Genomic DNA, 21,836 nt, shown 5'->3' with positions numbered 1-21,836 from the left:
CGAGGTGGGTCCTGGTAACGAGGTGGTCTTGAAGGCCCGAGGTGGGTCCTGGTAACGAGGTGGTCTTGAAGGACAGAGGTGGGTCCTGGTAACGAGGTGGTCTTGAAGGACAGAGGTGGGTCCTGGTAACGAGGTGGTCTTGAAGGACCGAGGTGGGTCCTGGTAACGAGGTGGTCTTAAAGGACCGAGGTGGGTCCTGGTAACGAGGTGGTCTTGAAGGACAGAGGTGGGTCCTGGTAACGAGGTGGTCTTGAAGGACAGAGGTGGGTCCTGGTAACGAGGTGGTCTTGAAGGACAGAGGTGGGTCCTGGTAAAGAGGTGGTCTTAAAGGACCAAGGTGGGTCCTGGTAATGAGGTGGTCTTGAAGGACCGAGGTGGCTCCTGCTAACGAGGTGGTCTTGAAGGACCGAGGTGGGTTCTGGTAACGAGGTGGTCTTGAAGGACCGAGGTGGCTCCTGCTAACGAGGTGGTCTTGAAGGACCGAGGTGGGTTCTGGTGACGGGGTGGTCTTAAAGGACCAAGGTGGGTACTGGTAATGAGGTGGTCTTGAAGGACAGAGGTGGGTCCTGCTAACGAGGTGGTCTTGAAGGATTGAGGTGGGTCTTGTGGGAGGAAGGCTGGCTCTATCAGCAGCCTCATGAAACAACATGACTGTTTTTCTAAACAGAGGCTAATTGGACCTGTTTGTTTTGAGTGGCGCTATTCCACCTGTATTCATGGCGGTAGCGGTGGAGGCTAGCGCCCAGCTGCTGCTGGCGCAGATTGTACTTGCAAATGTCCGCTTCACATAGGCCGGTGTGATTAGACAGACGCAGCACAGCCACCGCTGTTTGGGGAGCATTAGCATAGCGCCCCCCCCCTCACTCCCCTCCGCCCTGCTCTGCTTTCCCCTCCACTATTCTCTTTGGTAAATATTAAACAAGCTCCCTTCGGACAGACAGGAGGGCGGTCAGACAGACAGTCAGACAGACAGTCAGACAGACAGACGGTCAGACAGACGGTCAGAGAGACAGGCGGACAGACGGTCAGACAGACAGGTGGACAGGCAGACCGACAGGCAGTCAGACAGGTGGATGGTCAGACAGACAGTCAGACCTAAATTGGACCAAAACCTAAATTGGAAGAATTACAAAGCTATTCTTTTTTTGTTATTCGTATTTAAAGACCGTTTAGAGTAAAGACCAGTAGAGACCGGGTAGAGTAAATACCAGTAGAGACCAGTAGAGACCGGTAGAGTAGAGACCAGTAGAGACCAGTAGAGACCGGGTAGAGTAGAGACCAGTAAAGACCAGTAAAGAACGGGTAGAGTAAAGACCAGTAGAATCCAGTAGAGAACGGTAGAGTAAAGACCTGTAGAGACCAGTAGAGTAAAGACCAGTAGAGACCAGTTAAGACTCTGTAGAGTAGAGACCAGTAGAGAATGATAGAGTAAAGACCTGTAGAGACCAGTAGAGTAGAGACCAGTAGAGAATGATAGAGTAAAGACCTGTAGAGACCAGTAGAGTAAAGACCAGTAGAGACCAGTAGAGTAAAGACCAGTAGAGACCAGTAGAGTAAAGACCAGTAGAGACCAGTAGAGTAAAGACCAGTAGAGACCAGTAAAGACTGGGTAGCGTGGGGGGGGGGGAGGTAGGGACCGAGTAGGGACCGCTGGGGGCCTGGGGAGGGTGGAGGTGGTGGGGTAGGGACCGGGTGGGGGGTGGAGGTGGTGGGGTAGGGACCGGGTGGGGGGTGGAGGTGGTGGGGTAGGGACCGGGTGGGGGGTGGAGGTGGTGGGGTAGGGACCGAGTGGGGGGTGGAGGTGGTGGGGTAGGGACCGAGTGGGGGGTGGAGGTGGTGGGGTAGGGACCGAGTGGGGGGTGGAGGTGGTGGGGTAGGGACCGAGTGGGGGGTGGAGGTGGTGGGGTAGGGACCGAGTGGGGGGTGGAGGTGGTGGGGTAGGGACCGAGTGGGGGGTGGAGGTGGTGGGGTAGGGACCGAGTGGGGGGTGGAGGTGGTGGGGTAGGGACCGCTGGGGGGTGGAGGTGGTGGGGTAGGGACCGGGTGGGGGGTGGAGGTGGTGGGGTAGGGACCGGGTGGGGGGTGGAGGTGGTGGGGTAGGGACCGCTGGGGGCCTGGGGAGGATGGAGGTGGTGGGGTAGGGACCGCTGGGGGGTGGAGGTGGTGGGGTAGGGACCGCTGGGGGGTGGAGGTGGTGGGGTAGGGACCGCTGGGGGGTGGAGGTGGTGGGGTAGGGACCGCTGGGGGCCTGGGGGATTATCTGGCCCCGTGGACACAAAGGCAGATGGGTGGACGGGGGCCGGGTGAGCGAGGCAGGGTCCCAGCGAGCGAGGGACATTGTTTTGATGCGCTGCGACTTGTGATGGAGACAAAGATGAGCTGCTGACCTCCAATTAATCCCATGCCTAGGAGGAGTTCACCAGACTCACACCGCGCACTGGGAGATGCACACACATACGCAGCAACACACTCACACACGCACACACAAGCAGTTACGCAGACACACACGCACGCAGTCACACACAGGCACGTTTGCAGACACACATGCAGACACACACGCACGCAGACACACAAACACGTACACACAGTCACACATATGCACCCATGTACCCTTACGCACACACATGCACGCAAGCACACAGACATGCACATAGACACACGCACACACACATAAACACACACACATACCCACAAACACACACACACATATAAACACCTGCACAAACACACGTGCACAGAAACTACACCAGTACAACTTTCCTGTGAAAGCTACTGAATACACAACAAAAGCCGTCAACACACAAATCTAACAAATGACATGGGATAAAATGGAAACCTATCAAATATAACAACTGGATAATCGAAATAAACAGTCCCTTCAAAAGATCACAGATAACACATTAAACGATCAGAAGAATATAACAAGTTACGTTTCCAAATACATACTTATGTACAAACGTTGACTGTAACATGCAGGCAGTGATAGCGGACCTATAAAATACATATATTTTATTTTATATATATAATAAAAAAAAATATATATATATATATACATACATCTTAACATAGGGGAGGAAACGCCAATACATGTATACGATTCCCCTCCAAACATTTCAGTTAAATTGCCGTCTGCCCATTGTTAGCGTTCACCATAGAAATATAATTATAGATTAAGTTTTTAATTAACTTAATCAATTAATTTATTCGGAAAAAGGAAAGCCCTTATTTGGGTGTGATCCAGGGCGCGGGTGGGTGTTGCAGCTCGCGCCGAGTGTGACGAAAGCATAACGGATATTTAAACGTCTCGTCGTTAAATCAGTTTGTGCGTAAAATCGAGTTTAGCCGCGAAGATAAAATGCGACATTTTTCGATGTTCTCCTTGCGATGGGGGAACGGAAGGGCCACTAAAGCAACATGATAAAACCCGAAATGAAGAGTGTGTCCCGGTGTGGAGCCTACCGAGGTTCGGGTGAGCCTGAAGCCCGTCCTCCACCGGGTCGTCCTACTCCACCGACCGGGGCCCGGACCCCGCTCCGCCGGGTCGTCCTACTCCACCGACCCAGGCCCGGACCCCGCTCCGCCGGGGGAGTCCGCCGACGACGTCGCCTGCGTCGCGCATTTTCTCTCCCGCCGCCTCAAAGCAAAGTGAACCGGTTTCTTCTTCGTTCGTCCGCCGAGAGTAAAGAGCCCGACTCGGAGAGAGTTCTCCCGGTGCGACGGACACTAACCGCGGGAGGACCGGGACGAGCCGCTTCTCGTCGTCCGGATCTTCGTGTAGGGGTGAGCGGGAACCTCCACGCGGCGTCGCGAGGAGAGGAATGAGCGGAGAAGCGGGAGTTTTTTTTTCTTTCGACGAGGTGCGGCGCGAGCCCCTCCTTTATACCGCGCGGCCCTGCGCTGCCTGTCTCGAGCACATGTCACAGCCCCTCCGTTGCCAAGGCAACGACTACTCCACATGTTGGCGACGGTGAGAGAGGAGAGAAGCGCAGAGGAGAGGAGAAAGGATAGAGGGGAGGAGGAGAGGGGAGAGGAGGAATAAGAGGAGAGGAGATTAGGAGAGGAGAAACAAGGATAGAAAAGGAGAGGACTCGACAAATAAAGCTTTTTTTTTCTAATCTAAAATATTATGTAGACATTTAGAATGATCATCCTTAAATCATTCACCTCAACCAAGACATTAGAGTACACCTAAACACATGAATTTTACGCACATATTTATTTATCTAGCTTTCACTAATTGAAATGATTACACCCTCCCCAGTCTCGCTCTGAGACACAAACACACACATTTGAACCACACATCTAAACGCACACAGACATGCTCCACATGTCCGGTGTGTGTGGATACCCCGTCAGGCTAACAAGTGGTCGGAGTAACAGGTTAGCATCACCAGCTGGCATTATGGGTTAGCATCAGCGGCTGGCAATGAGTGGATAGCATTAGCATGAGCGGATTGCATTATAGGTTAGCACTAGCAGCTAGCATTATAGGCTAGCATGACAGACCACTTGACACGATGGAGGAGGCAGCACCGTGCGTGTGTGCACGTGTTTGTGTGTGTGTAGGTGTGTATGATGTAAAAGTCTTTGTGTGTACATTTAAGTGTGAGAGTTTGTGTATGTAAGTGTGTTTGCGAGTGTGTGTGTGTTTGCGAGTGTATGTAAGTGTATTTTTGTGTGCGTGTGTATGTAGGTTTGTGTGTGCGTGCTTGTGTATGTGTGCATGTTATTTTGTGTGTGCGTGTTTGTATGTTAGTGTATGTTTGTGTGTGTGTATGTAATTGTGTATGGATGTAAGGTTGGGTATGTAAGTGTGTGTGTGTGTGTTTGCACGTTAGTGTATGTTTGTGTGTGTATGCCAGTGTGTGTTATCATGTGGAGGGTCTGAAGGAGATTCTGCCTAATGCACATGACAAGGGTCTTACTGGGGGGGGGGGGGGGGCTCTTCAGTTTATCTTTCTATTCATCCCCCCCCCCCCCCCTCCTCCTCCTCAGCCCCCCTCCTTTTGTCTCCCTGGCGACAGCTGGAGATGGCAGAGCTCCACTCTGCCCTGTGTGTGAGAGAGTATTATTTGAGGTCTAACAGAAAAGAGAGAAAGGTAAGAAAGAGTGAGCGAGGGTGCGAGACAGAGTGAGCGAGAGAGCGGGCGAGAGAGGGAGAGAGAGAGAGGGCGTGAGAGAGCGTAAGAGAGAGAGCGCTTTAGGCTCTAATATACCATTTGCAGCACAATAAAAGCAACTGTTTTTTACCTTTTCTCTTTAAGAGATGCTCTCACTCTCTCTGAATCTCTCTGTCTCTCTCTCATGTATTTTCTTTCTTCAACCCAAGCACGCACGCACGCACACACACACACGCACACAGCTGCTGGGAGATCATTTGATGGCATAACATAATATTACAAGTTAATTGATACAGTATATCCTGTCGATAATGTTGGGATAACATTTATTCTTGACTCTACAGTTGAGGATCGGAGTTAGGGATCCGAACTATCTGAGTGGCTCGGACCATCTCCGATCTTTGTTTCTCGGGCTCTGCCGTGTTGCCCTCTGTGCTGAAGGAGGCTGTGTGTTTATATATAGCGTATAATATATACATAATGAGCCGACTAAATATGGGTCCTCTGACACCTGCCCCCACGGCGCCTCCTTTCAGCACCTCCCTGTGATGGGAGTCCCACTGCCAAGGGAGGGGGGGGCACTGGGATTGGCCGTCGCCTGGAAACAGAGCGACAACACCACCAGGAGGTACCAACGGCTCAGTCCGGAGCAGTGCCGCCCCATCTTTCCCCCTCCTCTCTCCCCCCTCTCTCCTCTCTCCCTCTCCTCTTCCCTCTCCGCAATCCCATCTCTTCCCCTCCTCTCTCCCCCACCACCCCATCTCTCTCCCCCGCCCGCTCCCCTCTCCTCTCCTAGTTCTCTCCCTCTCCCCTTCCCCATCTCTCTTCCCCCCAATCCCCTCCCCTCTCCCCCTCCTCTCTCTCCCCCTGCTCCCCTCCTCCTCTCCCGGTTCTTTCCCAATCTCTCGCCCCTCTCCCTCTCCCTCCTCTCTCCAGTCTCCCTCCTCTTTCCCCTCCTGGTTCTCCCTTCTCTCTCCCCTCTCTCCCCCTCCCCTCTTTCTCTTGCCCTCTTGTTTCCTCCTAAATGACAGATCATTCAGACACAGCCCCCATCACGACGCCCATTGTACCCCTCAGAATATTCTGGATTCCTGCGGCCCCCCCGTGTCTTGTGGAATGTCCCCCGGTACAAAAGAGCCATCATGTGTATGATAGGAGGCCTTGGGGGGCCCCGGGGAGGGGCCCGGGAACACACAACCCTTCAGGGTACAGTAGGACCCAACATCTGCAGGAGGAGCCGGGTTCAGCCTCCTCAAGAGAGACTGACTACAGGTAGGGGTCAGGGGTCATCTGGCTCTAGGAGGCCTACAGGTACGGGTCAGGGGTCATCTGTCTCCAGGAGGCCTACAGGTAGGGGTCAGGGGTCATCTGTCTCCAGGAGGCATACAGGTAGGGGTCAGGGATCATCTGTCTCTAGGAGGCATACAGGTACGGGTCAGGGGTCATCTGTCTCTAGGAGGCCTACAACCTGCTAGGTAAAAACAATTTTACCTAGCAGGTAGACTATGGACATGCAACTGTTGGGCTGGGAGTGGAACACCTGAACCACTATCGCTGAAAGGAGCCGGAGCTCACATTTAGAGAGATGGTTTGAGTGAAGGAGTTAGGAGTAGGGAGGGAGGGGTTTCAATTTTACGTTTCTAAATCTCTGCAAACCTCTTTATTGAACATATGTCAGAAACAGCTGCGAGCAGACAGGATGGTTTCTTAAACACCAACATGATGTAATCCTGATTAGGGTAGCGAGGAAGTCGCAAGGCGTGTCGGGCCTACTGCCGTCATGACAACCACGATACCTGACAGTAACAGACCTGTTTGGTCAAGTTACTGGCCGAAACCCGGGAAACGGGGAGAGAGAGAGAGAGATATGGAAGTAAATCTGTGCCATCGGATTTTGAACATAAAAAGCCATTGAATTCTAAGCACTGAATGTTTATGCATTGAAATAACGTATCTGGATTTTTTGCCTCTGAATATAACTCTTAACATTTTTCAACAAATCATTTTCACCTTTATTTTTCAATGTTAAAAAATTCAAAATCAAATATTCAACGTTAAAAAATGTAACTTAATTATTTTCAACGTCCCCAAATTCAACATGCCAAAGTTACCTGCAAAATTCAATGTATGAAATTCAGGGTTAACATCTGGGGCCCAAGGAAGAGCAATCCATTCTAGATGCCAGATCGCAGTCAAGCAGAGCGGGAATAAGAGCTTCACTCACTGGTTCTTTCTTTCTTGATACAAACGCTAATTCTAAACAGCATTTTACACAGTAGCCTATAATAGGAAATGCTCAAAGGTAAATCAATGTCATTAAACACTGACTGTAGCTTTTTATGGGGAGAGAAGCAATGGTGGTGGACCTTACTAAACGCCCTATCCATTGTATCGGTCTGTAAAACGCTAATCAAATCAAACAAAAGGTATTTTTTAAGCACATTTAATATCAAGATGAGGGGGGGGGATCTTATCTTTTATTTTTTTTTTGTTATAATGCACACCGTTTTACTGCAGTATGAAATAAACAATGAACTAATGCCTATATGTGAATTGTGTCTGCGTGATTGCAGTGTCTTGGCTGGATTTACATGCAGCGTAAGGGTAATTGTAGTGGGTTAAGGAGCCCAATTTGGGGCGATCCGAGGTCCCTTTGCCTATGTTTGGCGTGATGCTGGGGCGATCTGAAGCCCGCTGCCCACTGTGGAACGAGAGCGCAGAGCCAACGGTATTGGGCAACTGAAGCGGCAGCAGCTTGTAGTTCCAGTGGAAGCACGGCGTGCCTCGGAAAGAAGCACCCGACAGCAACCTGCTTTTAATTTGTCATCCTCATATCTGTATTAGCCTGGTCCTACCAGACTCTCGTACTTCATTTCATTTGTAAAGATGGTCTGGACCTACTCAATTGACAAACGTTAACTCACTTGAAGGCGGGTGTCCGTTGAAGTTTAAAACTATTGGATCTGCCCAGTGCCATTCTGGATCTGCCATAACCAATCGCTAATGTTTGGCCGGGGATCACGTTGCGCGCAGGCTGTAAACAAAGCAAACACCATGGGTGAAGATATCCGTGAACGAGAGCTGACTTTAACGTCATAGTTCTCAGCCACTCCCTCTGTTCGCTGATTGGACGCAGAAAATTTAGACGCAGACCCAGACCTAGCACTTAAGGGAAATTCAAATTGAGCGGAAGTACTTAGGCAGGCAGAGCCACGCCACTGTATCATGTCACTGGGTGCGGAATAGTGTTGGCTCTGCGCGCTCGTTATGCCACCACAGAGGCATATCAACCGTTTTGCTCCAGCCACTTAACGTGCGCCCGGCTTCACAAAACGAATACCCCCAATCCGAGTGACTGATGACGATACAAACGTTAAGTTTTAAGCTTGTGCATGTTTCCGCACGTGAACGACTTCATGCCTGTCTAGCTTCAAACTCGTGCATGTTGTAGAAAATGTGCAACAGTACCCCCTGGGGTCACACTTTTCGGTGGGTTGCAGAATTCTGTGTCACACCCAATCGCTCTCCTTGCTTGACCGCGATCTAGCATCAAGGATCGATTGCTCTTCCTTGGGTCCCCCGATGTTAACGCTTAATTTCATACATTGAATTTTGCAGCTGACTTTGGCATGTTGAATTTGGGGACGTTGAAAATATTTAAGCTGAAATTTTTAACATTGAGTATTTGATTTTGAATTTTTTAACATTAAAAAATGAAGCTGAAAATGTTAAGAGTTAAATTCAGAGGCAAAAAATGCAAATACGTTATTTCAATGCATAAATATTCAGTGCTGAGAATCCAATTACTTTTTATTTTCAAAATCCGATTGCACAGATTTACTTCCAGAGAGAGAGAGAGAGAGAGACTTCATCAAACCATTCACACACACACACAAACCCAGAGACCATGAACATCCTTACTGAATTCATACATATAATACAATGCAATGTATCTCTCTCGAAACTCTAAAGTCTATTAATGTTGGCTGCTAATCAGAGAGAATGCCATGCCTGGCATCTACCCTCTCGTGTGTGTGTGTGTGTGTGTGTGTGTGTGTGTGTGTGTGTGTGTTGAATGAATGTATTTTAACTTATAAACAGTTATATAGTTATATTGTTGAGGTTAACAGGGCTCTCAAGTTTTGAACTGTGTTCAGAGTGAGATTTTGTTGGCGGAGGGGGAGGGTAAATTAACATGTGACTGCATACAAATGTGTCCACAGACATGGTGACTAATGTATGATAGTAAGCATGATTGGCCCTTAACACTCATATTCAGAAACAACACTGCCTCAAAAGGCTATTGGCCTAAGCAACACCAGTAGAGGCATATACTTTTCCCTGAAATTGTAAACGTTGCAAACGTGCAAAAATATATATTTATGTGGTATTCAGTCCAATGCTTAAAATATATCTGTCGTATTCAGTAGGCCAATGCTGTGGTAAAGTGTTTAAAGTATGACCAAGTGTTTCTTTCTGTTCAATAGATAGAACTTTATCAATCCCCTGTAGGAGAAATTTGTTAATGTTCGTCCCTATAAAACAATAATAGTAAAAAAATAAATACAAAACATGACGGTAGATCTAAAGTCAAACCGTCCAATCTGAAGGCTCTGCTTAACCTCTCCCCCTACTCACTTCCACCAATGCAAAGCGAACAGAACTGAGTAGGGGAGGGTGTAGCCTAACTAGTTTGGGAACGACCCAGAGAAACGCAAAGCAAATTCAATGTGTACATGTATGAGGCTTTGTAATAAATCCAGGACGATTTTGAAATTCCGCCCGGGCACATTTTTTTTAAAGTGTCTCAAAAAGAGGGCATGTCCGGGCAAAAGAGGACGTCTGGTTACCCTACGTACGGGAAACCCATTTAATTCTTACTTGTTCCACTGTTAAATAGCGGCGCAAATTGGTGAGCGCTATACTGGTTATTTCTCTGCGTGAGAAATACGAAGTGTGGTGTGTGAGCGTGTGTGATGTAATCCTGCATACAGGAGATAAGCCTGTAGCCAAACGCTAATAGCTGTAGTTATAGAAGTAGTTGTAGATGAAGCTGTAGATTTAGCTGTAGCTGTAGTTTTAGCTGTAGTTAAAGCCGTATATGTAGCTGTAGCTGTAGTTTTTGCTATAGTTAAAGATGTAGTTTTAGCTGTAGCTGAAGTTTTAGCTGTAGTTAAAGCTGTAGATTTAGCTATAGCTGTAGTTTTAGCTTTAGTTAAAGCTTTACTTTTAGCTGTAGCCGTAGTTTGAGCCGTAGTTAAAGCTGTAGTTTTGGCTGTACTTTTAGCTGTAGTTGAAACTAGTTTTAGCTGTCTTAGCTGCCGTAGCGGCAATGTCAGTGTTTCTCTGCGCAGCCACCAGCTAGCAGGCGCTAACAGGAGCTAACAGGAGCTAATAAGTGCTACATCTTGCGGAGCTGTGAACCACACAGAATATTAATATACATGTGACCCAGGAGCGCGGTGACAAAACGCCCTGCTGTGGCCGCTGAGTTCCGAGGCCATTGATTGGTCTGTGTCGCCATTAAGGCGCCATTCATCAAAGTCATCTCTTGTTTTTTCAAACACTGACAAATCAGGGGCCGAGTTCACTGCTCCTGTGACTGAGAGGGGGCGCAAGAGGGAACGAGAACCTGCATAATTATTCAACATTAGCAGCACCCTGGTGGACCTGACCCATGTCATCACCATGACAACAACCCCCCCCCCCCCCCCCCCTCCTCCAGGGATGGGCCCCTCCCCCTCTCCTCGTATACTGGAGTCTTGGAGGACGTGACTAAAAATGGACGGTGGATATTTCCCCAGCGTGAACAGATACCGGTTCGCTCTCCGCTCAGGAGACCAGGAGAACGAGCAGGGGTTCCTCTGCTGAACCACGTGGACCCGCTCTGGGTTTCACTCCTGAACCGCGTGGACCCGCTCTGGGTTTCACTCCTGAACCGCGTGGACCCGCTCTGGGTTTCACTCCTGAACCAAACGAACAGGGTCAGGCTGCATGTGTTCTTCTCTTTTCATTACGGTCCGTAGCGGCAGCCTTAACAAATACCTCTTCTACAGTTACAATGATTAAATAATGTATACAAGTCGTAGATTAAAACATAACCAACAAGGTCAAAGGGATCTGGTTGGGAGCCCGGCTTTGGGGATTTGAGCCCTGCCTGCTGACTGGTGAGCTGTATCCAACCCCTCACTGCTCCCGTCCCTCTCCTCACATCCTGAAGAGCGCACCGCTAATCTCCAGCGCATGGCGGCCCATTTAGAACAAGCAGAAGGAGATCGATAGCGCCAACAGGAAGACCCACGCAGCTCTCCCATCAGGACGCCGCCGGCCGGCTGAACCGTGTTGTGCTGAGCTGTTTAGAAGGAGCTAGCGTGGCAGGCTAATCCGCGCTAACCCCATTTTGAGATTCTCCGGGCGTCCTGACCCATACAGCGCTCTCGTTTCACACTTTAACGACGCATGCTAACGCTAATCATAAACGACTGTTTATAAACCAATGCTAACATGCGGGCGTCCTAGGCCAGCTCATGCTAGCATTGAGCGTAGGTCTGCTCAGGGCCAAAGAAAGCGGACCCTGGGAGGATGCAGTCAAGGTGGAACTCCAAGTCCTCTCCCCGGAGGCAGTGTTGCCAAATTGGGCGGGAAATCTAGCCAAATCTGGCAACATTGCCCAGTGGTGAGGGGTGTTAGTCCAACCTTCTACACCAGGGCTGGATCTCAGATGTCCTTTTGAAAGGACAGATCTATCAGCATCTAATCGCTGCCCGGCGTCCATCCTCCAGGGTTATCTGTCCTGCTGTCCTCTGCTGAAGAAGAGAGAGGGTGGGAGGGGCGCTCCACCACCGGGGGACGGGGGAGAGACCCTCTGGGTGTAGGGGGAGAAAACCTCTGGGTGGAGGGGGAGGGGGTGGAGAGACCCTCTGGGTCGGGGGAAGAGACCCTCTGGGTGGGGGGGAATTTTGGTGTGTGTTTGTTTTGTGAAGTTCTTTTTGTGAAACTAGTGCCTCATAATAAAGGTTATTATTTATTATTTGTTACATATGATAACATTAGAAACAAAGAATAATTATTATCATTATTATAATATAATCTCATTGATCATCATCACCAACATTCACCTCCATGGAAATGACTACCCTGATTACTGCATTACTACAGTACTACTCTACCCTGATGCAGTACTACTACTACTAAGAACCCTGATGCAATTCTACTAGTACTCAGTCTAGTACCCGGATCTGCGGACTGGGGGGGTGTACTGGTGGGGAGTGTTCCCAGTGGACCTGCGTCTGCCTCTCACTACTTCAGCCGAGTACCCAGAAGCCCCTGCTCTCCGCCGTCACCTAGCAACAGTGTGGCAGTAGAGCGTCACCCAGCAGGGTTGCCAGATTCACCGGTTAACACAAGCAGCCTCAGAACGGGCTGGAGATAAGGACAGTTAGCTAGGTTAACCATAGTAGGACAGTTAACCAGGTTAACCATAGTAGAACAGTTAACTTGGTTAACCATGTTAACCATAGTAGGACAGTTCGCCTAGTTAACCAGGTTAGTACAGGTTAACCAGGTTAGTACAGGTTAGTACAGGTGAACCAGGTTAGTACAGGTTATTACATGTTAACCAGGTTACTGCGGGTTTACCATCTGATTGCAGTTAGCCAGGTTAAGCAGGTTAGCCAGGTAGTAGTTTTGGTTCTGTAGGAGACTTATTGTGTATACATCTCCATTTATTGAGATAAGAGCTGTTATCTGAGTATAACCTGTAGGAAGGCCGTGTAGTTCGCTCTAGTTACTAGTTCAGCCACATTTTACATTTTAGACTAGACAACTACACACCGTTAAACCTGCCTTAATCCAACAACACAACACAAACCAACACAACACAACACAACACAACAGAAGCCTCCTGTCAGCTGTACTACCTGTACTGCCTGTACTACGAACCTCGATTAGTGGGTTAGCAAGGTATGTTGCGCTCAAAGCCTGGGTTAGCTGGGACACGAAAGTCGATCTCTTTTAGCGTCGCTGTATCACCATGGTGGCTTATGCTCTCAACCAAACCTGGTCGGGAGCAGGTTTTTACTTAAGTCTATAGGGTTAGATCGGCGTGAGCAGCTTCCTAGCCCCTCCTCTGACGATGGCGTCACCATGACTGGGTGTTCCCGTGGACCTCGGAGCCCGTTTCGTACAGGGGTCTCTTCGACAGAGGCTCTTTCGGGACCAATCCCTTGGCATTGCCTGAGAATATTCTTCATGAGAGATACAGGTTCATCAGAGGGTATTCGCTATTTGATCATCCTTGTTGGACCTTATGTAGACAATGCTTACTGTTGCACATTGTGTCTCCTTGAGAGAGTGGTAGAGTGGAGGTAGCGCGTCAGTCTTGAATTTCTGCGCAGGGGGTTCGACTCCCAAGTGACGCGCATTTATGTAAAGCTTAAAAAGTTCAAATTCTCATGCATATGGAATACTTATTCACTAAAGGTTATGGAAATATATTTTTGTGCTTATTTTGAACTTGAACCCATATTCTCAAGGCCGTGCTGGCACCACATCTATGGGGTAAAAGGCATGATGATAGACCGGCGAGATTTGAACCCCGGTTGCTTACGTTCGGGACTTTTACTAATCCACTATGCCACTGCCGCTACCTCTCAGCGGTTGAAAACATATGCGATACATTTCTTACATAGGGTGTATTTAAATTGAATTCCCTAAGTTATAGAACACGGCAGGTTGGACGTTGCTTATGCATTTTGAAATCCTCATCACTCTATTGGGAACATGGTAGCATTTGGCATAGTTATTTTATAGACAATATGCAGAATCTTTTCACTTATACGCATTTATATAGATTGCTTGATCTATCCAGTTTGTAAAGGTGAGTAAAATGATGCGATAAACGGCCCTTTCACGTGAACGCACATTGAACCTAAAGCGGAAAACCTGGCTTGACTAATCGAATCCTAAGTGAGCTTCGTAGTACCATTTAACTCTGATCGCGAGTTGCGTCTCTGTTTTTCCCAGGTTTTCCCAAGAAAGCCTGGGTATGTTCAGCGAGGTTCGTAGTATACCCCACAGTATACCTGCCTTAACACAACAACACAACACAACAGAAGCCTCCTGTCAGCTCACTTCAGACCACTATACCTGCCTTAACACAACAACACAACACAACAGAAGCCTCCTGTCAGCTCACTACAGCCCGCTATGTGTGCTATGTAATACACAGAACTAACATAGTATTAGCAGTAGTATTAGTAAGTACCATTCTGTATATAAAGTACTGTGTGTAGTTGTTGTATATTCTGTACATTCCCATCCATACGGCTTTTAAAACAAATCGCTACGGCGACCAGCATCACCGACGGCAACCACTAACACCCCCCCGCTGGCTCTGGGGACCGGGCTATTCTGGGATGTCATCGCCGCGGTAATAACAGGAGGGGGGGGTGACATGTCTCTACCCACCCAGGGTGCAGCCCCCTCCTACACACACACACACACACACACAGACTTTCTCCTCCTACACACACGCACAAACACATGTATACACCCCCACAAACACACACACACCACATACATATACAGACACACACACACAGGCCTCCCACACAAGCACACACAAACAAGCCCCCCCCCCCGTCTAGAGGAGACCTTTCCCTGCAGCCCCCAACAGCGGGGGGGATGATGTCACACCTACCACCAGGTGAGAGACGGACGTGGGAGGGCTCAGAGTGTGTGTGTGTGTGTGTGTCTGCCTCAATGCACAAATGTATGGGATGTTAAAATGTGTGTGTGCACAGTAAATGTGCACACACACACACACACACATAGACACAAACAGACAAAAACGTGCCTCAAAAGAATTCATGCGCACACACAAATAACCTTAGTAGATAGTTTTATATAAAGGACTTCCATTGACTTCAAAGACAGGTCATTATGGAGCAGGTAGGGGTTAGGCAGTACAGAGACAGGTTATATATATATATATATATATATATATATATATATATATATATATCCCCCCGCCTCCAGTGGTATCCCAGCATGCCCTTGGCCTTGTGCCCAACTGTACAGCTCATTAGCATATCAAAGGTGTTTGTTAACAGCCTCCTCCATGCACACAAACACACACACACACACACACACACACACACACACACACACACACACAGACACACACACAGACACACACACACACAGACACACACAGACACACTCTGTCTCCCTCACACACACACAGTGTTGCTGGGGTGAATCAGCATCAGAATGATGAAGAGTGTTTTACAAAGCGGGCAGCTCAGAGCTGTGATGTTATCCATGTGAATATCTAACAACTATCGTCTTTAAAATAGTACTATATTTATAATGGTATGTTTTAATTCATATGGACTTTAAGATATTACTCTATTGAATAATGTAATAATGTTGATTTAATAAAGTTTTAAATATTATTATTAGTGTATGTTTGATTATTATTATTAGTTTGTGTTTAATTATTATTATATCTGTGTTTAATTATTATTAGTGTGTGTTAATAAGAATGAATATCTAGGAATGGCCACCCTCTTAGTCTTCCCCTCTGTCTTCCCCCTTATCCGTATCTTTCTAATTCCCTCCTGTACAGCGAGTTATGGATCGCACTCAATTGACACCCACGATTCAGACCTCCCTCCCTCTCTCCCTCCCTCCCTCCCTCTCTTAGTGAGTGCAAAAGAGTGCAACAGTGTTGTCATTGGCTGGGAGAGAGGGAGCGTTGCGATTGGCTGAGAGAAAGGGGGAGAGTGGTGATTGGCTGGGAGAGAGGGGGAGATTGGTGATTGGCTGGGATAGAGGGGGAGGATGGTGATTGGCTGACTCACCTCAGCGACGCCGGCCTCCAGGATGTTGAGCTTCGCCTCCTTCTCCAGAGCGGCCCGCTGGTGGACTGGGGAGGTCAGAGGTCAGAGGTTAGAGGTCAGGGCATCACACACACACACAAACACACACACACACACACACACACACACACACACACACACACACACACACACACACACACACACACACACACACACACACACAAACACACAAACACATACAGACACATGGCTGTCCACGCTTTTAATTAGAAGAGCTCATTAGTCAGGATGCTCAACAAGCCATGCCTTCATTCCCCAGGTGCGGACGGCGCCCAAACACGCACGCACGCACACACACACCATTCCAGCACTACTACACACATTGGGAATATCTTCCCAGCATCCATACACAAACAGGAAACATGAAGGCTCACAACAGAAAAACAAAGCTGCTCCGAGTAATCACCCAGCATGCATCTGGACAGGACCGGCGCCACATTATTTGTAGCTCGCAACACGACTCAACACACATACAGACACACAACACCCTCACCCATACACACCGGATGCGCCCACCAGAGCTCCGCCTCCCTCGCCCTCCCTTGTGACCTATGACCCAGGACCCGGCACCCCCCAGCCTCCTCCGAGTCCAAGGTGTCCCACCTGGACCACCGGCAGCTCACACTGAACCCCGGCCCCCCTCTCAGGGCACCCTGATACCAGGACACCCTGAGTATATCTATATTATTTATAATATGTATGGGGGGAATCAAACACACGACTCGTTTTATCAAATTAACTCCCCCTTCAGACTCCAGCAGCACTGTGTGTTTGTGTGTGTGTCTGTGTGTGTGTCTGTGTGTGTGTGTCTGTGTGTGCGTGTGTGTTTGTGCGTGCGTGTGGGATGAAGAAAGAAATTATATGAGAGCGGTAGAGACAGAGAGAGAGAGAAAGTTTGATACGATTCAATTCATCAGCCTGAATTACCTGCTCCTTAATGACCTGTCTCTGTACTGTCTAACCCCTACCTGCTCCTTAATGACCTGTCTCTGTACTGTCTAACCCCTACCTGCTCCTTAATGACCTGTCTCTGTACTGTCTATCCCCTACCTGCTCCTTAATGACCTGTCTCTGTACTGTCTAACCCCTACCTGCTCCTTAATGACCTGTCTCTGTACTGTCTATCCCCTACCTGCTCCTTAATGACCTGTCTCTGTACTGTCTAACCCCTACCTGCTCCTAAATGACCTGCCTCTGTACTGTCTAACCCCTACCTGCTCCTAAATGACCTGTCTCTGTACTGTCTAACCCCTACCTGCTCCTAAATGACCTGTCTCTGTACTGTCTAACCCCTACCTGCTCCTAAATGACCTGTCTCTGTACTGTCTACCTGCTCCTTAATGACCGGTCTCAGTACTGTCTAACCCCTACCTAATCCTTAATGACCGGTCTCAGTACTGTCTAACCCCTACCTGCTCCTTAATAGCCTGTCTCTGTACTGTCTAACCCCTACCTGCTCCTTAACGACCTGTCTCTGTACTGTCTAACCCCTACCTGCTCCTTAACGACCTGTCTCTGTACTGTCTAACCCCTACCTGCTCCTTAATGACCTGTCTCTGTACTGTCTAACCCCTACCTGCTCCTTAATGACCTGTCTCTGTACTGTCTAACCCCTACCTGCTCCTTAATGACCTGTCACTGTCACTGTCTATCCGGTTGAGTGTACGCTTGAGCGAATGGCTGCCGCTGCTCGCCGGGTCTGTGTTGTATTCGTCTGCCCTTTTCCCTTTTCCTTTCCCCCCCCCCTTCCTCCGGTCTGATTTCGATAAGTGCCACGTAGTCACAGCTCGAGCCTATTTGGATTATTCTATCGTTCTATCATTCTAGCTGATAAAATTGGACTTACCTGCCTGCCACGGACCTGTCGCTGGTGTTCTCACCGGCCTAAATCGAGCTGTCCCTGCCATTGACAGAGTGCAGGCTGAGATCTGTTCATCTGTTAGGCAGTTGGCCTATCGAGGTTTTGATCCAACTTGGCGGTGAGTTCTGCTGGTTATCCCGGTGATCCATGGGGACGTAAAATGCGCCCGCCGCATACTTCTCTCGTCTTCCTCATTAGCCTTGCTGTCCTTGTGGATTCATACCTGCGGATCTATCATGGCACCGCAGGCCACAGTGGATTTAACCTACTCTGCAACTGACTTGCTTTAGTTAAACTATTCGTCCCGTTAGCTGCCACCTGAAGTTTACAAACTTAGCACCAGCCTCTGCTGGTGTCGGCCCCGGTATTTACACCGAGGCGGTCGGCGTAAAATCCACTTCCATGCCGCATCTGATAGCACCATTCCAACTGTGCTGTCGGCACCGCTCACCCGATTGTCAACCAGACCACGTAGAAATGGGGGCATTGATCCACGCAAGATTATCTCCCTGCCTCTGGTCAACCCGGCACAGCGTTTTCAAAACATTCCGGTTCACTCGACTCCCCGCATCCCCCAAAAATGCTGGCCCTGGCGGTGGAGCTAATGGGGGTAACCTCCGCCATCTGGAGTTCGTCGCTGTACACAATCCTCTATCTCAAAAGTGGCGCTACTCAACACCAGGTCGGTGTCTAATAACACGTTCCTTTTAAATGACTTTTTCACTCAACAACACTTGGAGTTAATGTTCTTAACAGAGACTTGGTTAGGTGCGGGCGCGGGTGAAACATCCGTCTTTGGAGAACTTTATCCAACTAACTGCTCCTTCCTTAGCACGCCTAGGTCTTCCGGGAGGGGTGGTGGTGTTGCTTTGGTTTTCAGGGATACATTCAAATTACGGCTACTTTCTGTGGGGTCTTATTCCATCTTTGAAATTCAACGCATAATGGTGGAATCTACTTCCACTCCGTTAGTGTGCGCCCTGGTCTACAGGCCCCCAAAACCAAACAAGGACTTCATTACAGAATTTTCGGACTTTCTGTCGCATCATATAACATTGCATGATCATCTGTTGGTTTTGGGTGATTTTAATATCCACGTCTGCTGCTCCTTAATGACCTGTCTAACCCCTACCTGCTCCTTAATGACCTGTCTTTTTACTGTAAGTCTCTATAAGATGAAAGCGCTGAAGGACTAGTGAACACTGAACTGTATGTCACAGAGGACCTGTTGGTGTGTGGGTGGTGTTAGTGTGTAGGTGGTGCTCTCACCTATAGCCCGACGTGGGCCCCAGTTTACCAATAATGCATTGTGTTTCAGATCTAATTAGTGGCCTTCAGCATATGCGGCGGCGCACTGTTCATGCTAACATTTAAAAGGCAGACATTAGGCTGTTGATGTAAACAGTTAATTATGCAGATGTGACATTTGAGACCCGCGCACAAAACCAGCGCACCCAAACCACTCGGCTCCTCCTACACTAATGAACGACCTGGCTGACCCCCCCGCCAGAGAGGAGAGGGGGAGGGTAGGGAGGAAAGGGGAGGGGAGAGGAGAGAGTCTGTCTGTCTGTCTGTCTGTCTGTCTGTCTGTGGTGCATAGTTCCTCTGGACAGGAACCGCCTCTGTAATGCGCCCTTATAAGATCTTCAGAGGAAAGAAATCCAATCAAATGTTTGACACTGAAACACATCCACAGCCTCCTCCTGTCAACACACACCCTACATAAGATGGCTGTCACGGCAACCTCATCCAAGCATCCATAAGGGGGGGAGGGGGCATCTTCCATCACACACCTTGTAATCACCACGGCAACAGGGGATTAACCTGAAGTGATGATCGCACAACAAAGGGGCCTTTCTGTCCAACATGCCCTGGTGACATGCTATCGCTAACGCTATCGCTAGCATCCAGTGCTACCACGCACGGCGGTTGACAGTAACCGTGGAGACGGAGAGGCCAACGCTAGAGGCAGGAGGAGGAGGAGGAGGAGCAGGAGGAGGAGGAGGAGGAGCATTCTACAGGGGGTCAGGGGTGGAGCCAGCCTGACTGCATTAGTTGGTCGTTAGTTCTGCTCGTCACCATGCTGTCACGGGAGGAGAGAGACCGCTGTCACTACGGTGACCAGAGTGAGAGACTGACTCCCTGGGTGCCACGGTGACCAGGGAGATAGAGAGGGAAGGGAGAGGGATGAAGACATGGCCTATGACCTGGTGTTTGACCTTTGCCTACGGCTTCAGAAGCAGCCAATCAGCATCCAGCAGCTCCAACCAGGACCCTCAGAGCCAAAGATCCCCGTCCCTATCGCCGAGAGCTGCTGGGGCGGCGTGTGGCAGCCTGGATGTGTGCCAGCTGGCAGGCTGGTGTGTGTGTGTGTGTGTGTGTGTGTGTGTGGCGGGGGAGGGGGGGGGGGGGGAATGAGAGGGATGGTTGCCAGGGAAACGATGCTGCCAGAGTGTAGCAGGTTGTGACCAGGCCACACTTCTGGAGGAATGTGACCTCACACACACACACACACACACACACACACACACACACACACACACACACACACACACATCAAATTGCTTTGACATCAAATGTTGTCATTAGGAGATTAATGAGCAGTGAGTCCATTTGATCAAATGGTAAAAAGGATAAATTGTGAAGATGAAAACATAACAAGGACATTTTGATCAGTAAGAGTTGATGTTTGATATAGGATACACGTATAGCGGCTAACATGTGGAGCTAATCCGCATGGTGGTTGACCAGTTTGGAAGCTAACCAGTGTAGCTTAAATGTTAAGTGGCTAACCTATGGGAGGCTAACCTTTGAGGAGGCTAACCTGTGCGGGGCTAGCCTGTGGGAGGCTAACCTGTGGGGAGGCTAACCTGTGAGGATGCTAACCTGTGAGGAGGTTAACCTGTGAGGAGGTTAATCTGTGTGGAAGCTAACCTGTGGGAGGCTAACCTGTGAGGAGGCTAACCTGTGAGGAGGCTAACCTGTGAGGAGGTTAACCTGTGCGGATGCTAACCTGTGAGGAGGTTAACCTGTGTGGAAGCTAACCTGTGGGAGGCTAACCTGTGAGGAGGCTAACCTGTGTGGAGGCTAACCTGTGAGGAGGCTAACCTGTGTGGAGGCTAACCTGTGTGGAGGCTAACCTGTGTGGAGGCTAACCTGTGAGGAGGCTAGCTTGTGAGGAGGCTAACCTGTGAGGAGGCTAACCTGTGAGGAGGCTAGCCTGTGAGGAGGTTAACCTGTGAGGCTAACCTGCGTGACTAACCAGAGCAGGGGCTAAGCAGCATTCTAGCTGATTAGCAGGTCTGTTAGACAGGAAAGAGGCTGTTTACACCAAGTGGTGTTAATGCAACACATACCTGAACCCCATTAACACACGCACACACACACACACACACACTGAACTTCACAGAAACACAAACACACACACAAACACACTCAGGCACAATCATACATACACAAACACACTGTTCAGAAACACATATAAACACACACACACACACACACACACACACACACACACACCCAGCCCCTGCTGACTCCAGGAGTGTCCACATCAAGACAGAAATACTTTGGAATACTTACAGGGCCACAGGACCACAGTACTACAGTACTAACACAGTACTAAATGACTTACACAGTACTGACACAGTACTAAGACAGTTCTACAGGAGTAACACATTAATTAAGGACTAACACAGTGTGATAGTACTAACACAGTAGCACATTACTAAAGGATTAACACAGTACTGACACAGTAGTACAGTAAGAACACAGTGCTATAGTTCTAACACAGTACTACAGTACTAACACAGTACTAACAGAACTAACAGTACGAACAACCTGTGTTCAAGCCTAACAGTACAGTACAACAGGACCTCAACCAAGCTAACATCTTGTATGTATTCATTCTCTCTCTCTCTCTCTCTCTCCAACCCTCCTCACACCACTGAT

The 21,836-nt window shown here is 49.0% G+C and overlaps 1 protein-coding gene across 1 annotated transcript in view; it reads right to left on the bottom strand.

Moving 5' to 3' along the window:
• Positions 1–21,836, bottom strand: part of LOC307085794 (receptor-type tyrosine-protein phosphatase N2-like) — a 60,175-nt gene that overhangs the window by 24,518 nt on the left and 13,821 nt on the right. The window contains exon 11 of the mRNA XM_079750660.1: positions 15,986–16,050. Coding sequence (XP_079606786.1) covers positions 15,986–16,050 — 65 coding nt within the window. The remainder of the gene's footprint in view (positions 1–15,985; positions 16,051–21,836) is intronic.

Source organism: Pollachius pollachius (assembly GCF_949987615.1).
Source record: "Pollachius pollachius genome assembly, chromosome: 14".
NCBI lineage: Eukaryota > Metazoa > Chordata > Actinopteri > Gadiformes > Gadidae > Pollachius > Pollachius pollachius.
Note: the sequence above shows the minus strand (reverse complement) of the source record. Positions and strands in the feature narration are given on the sequence as shown.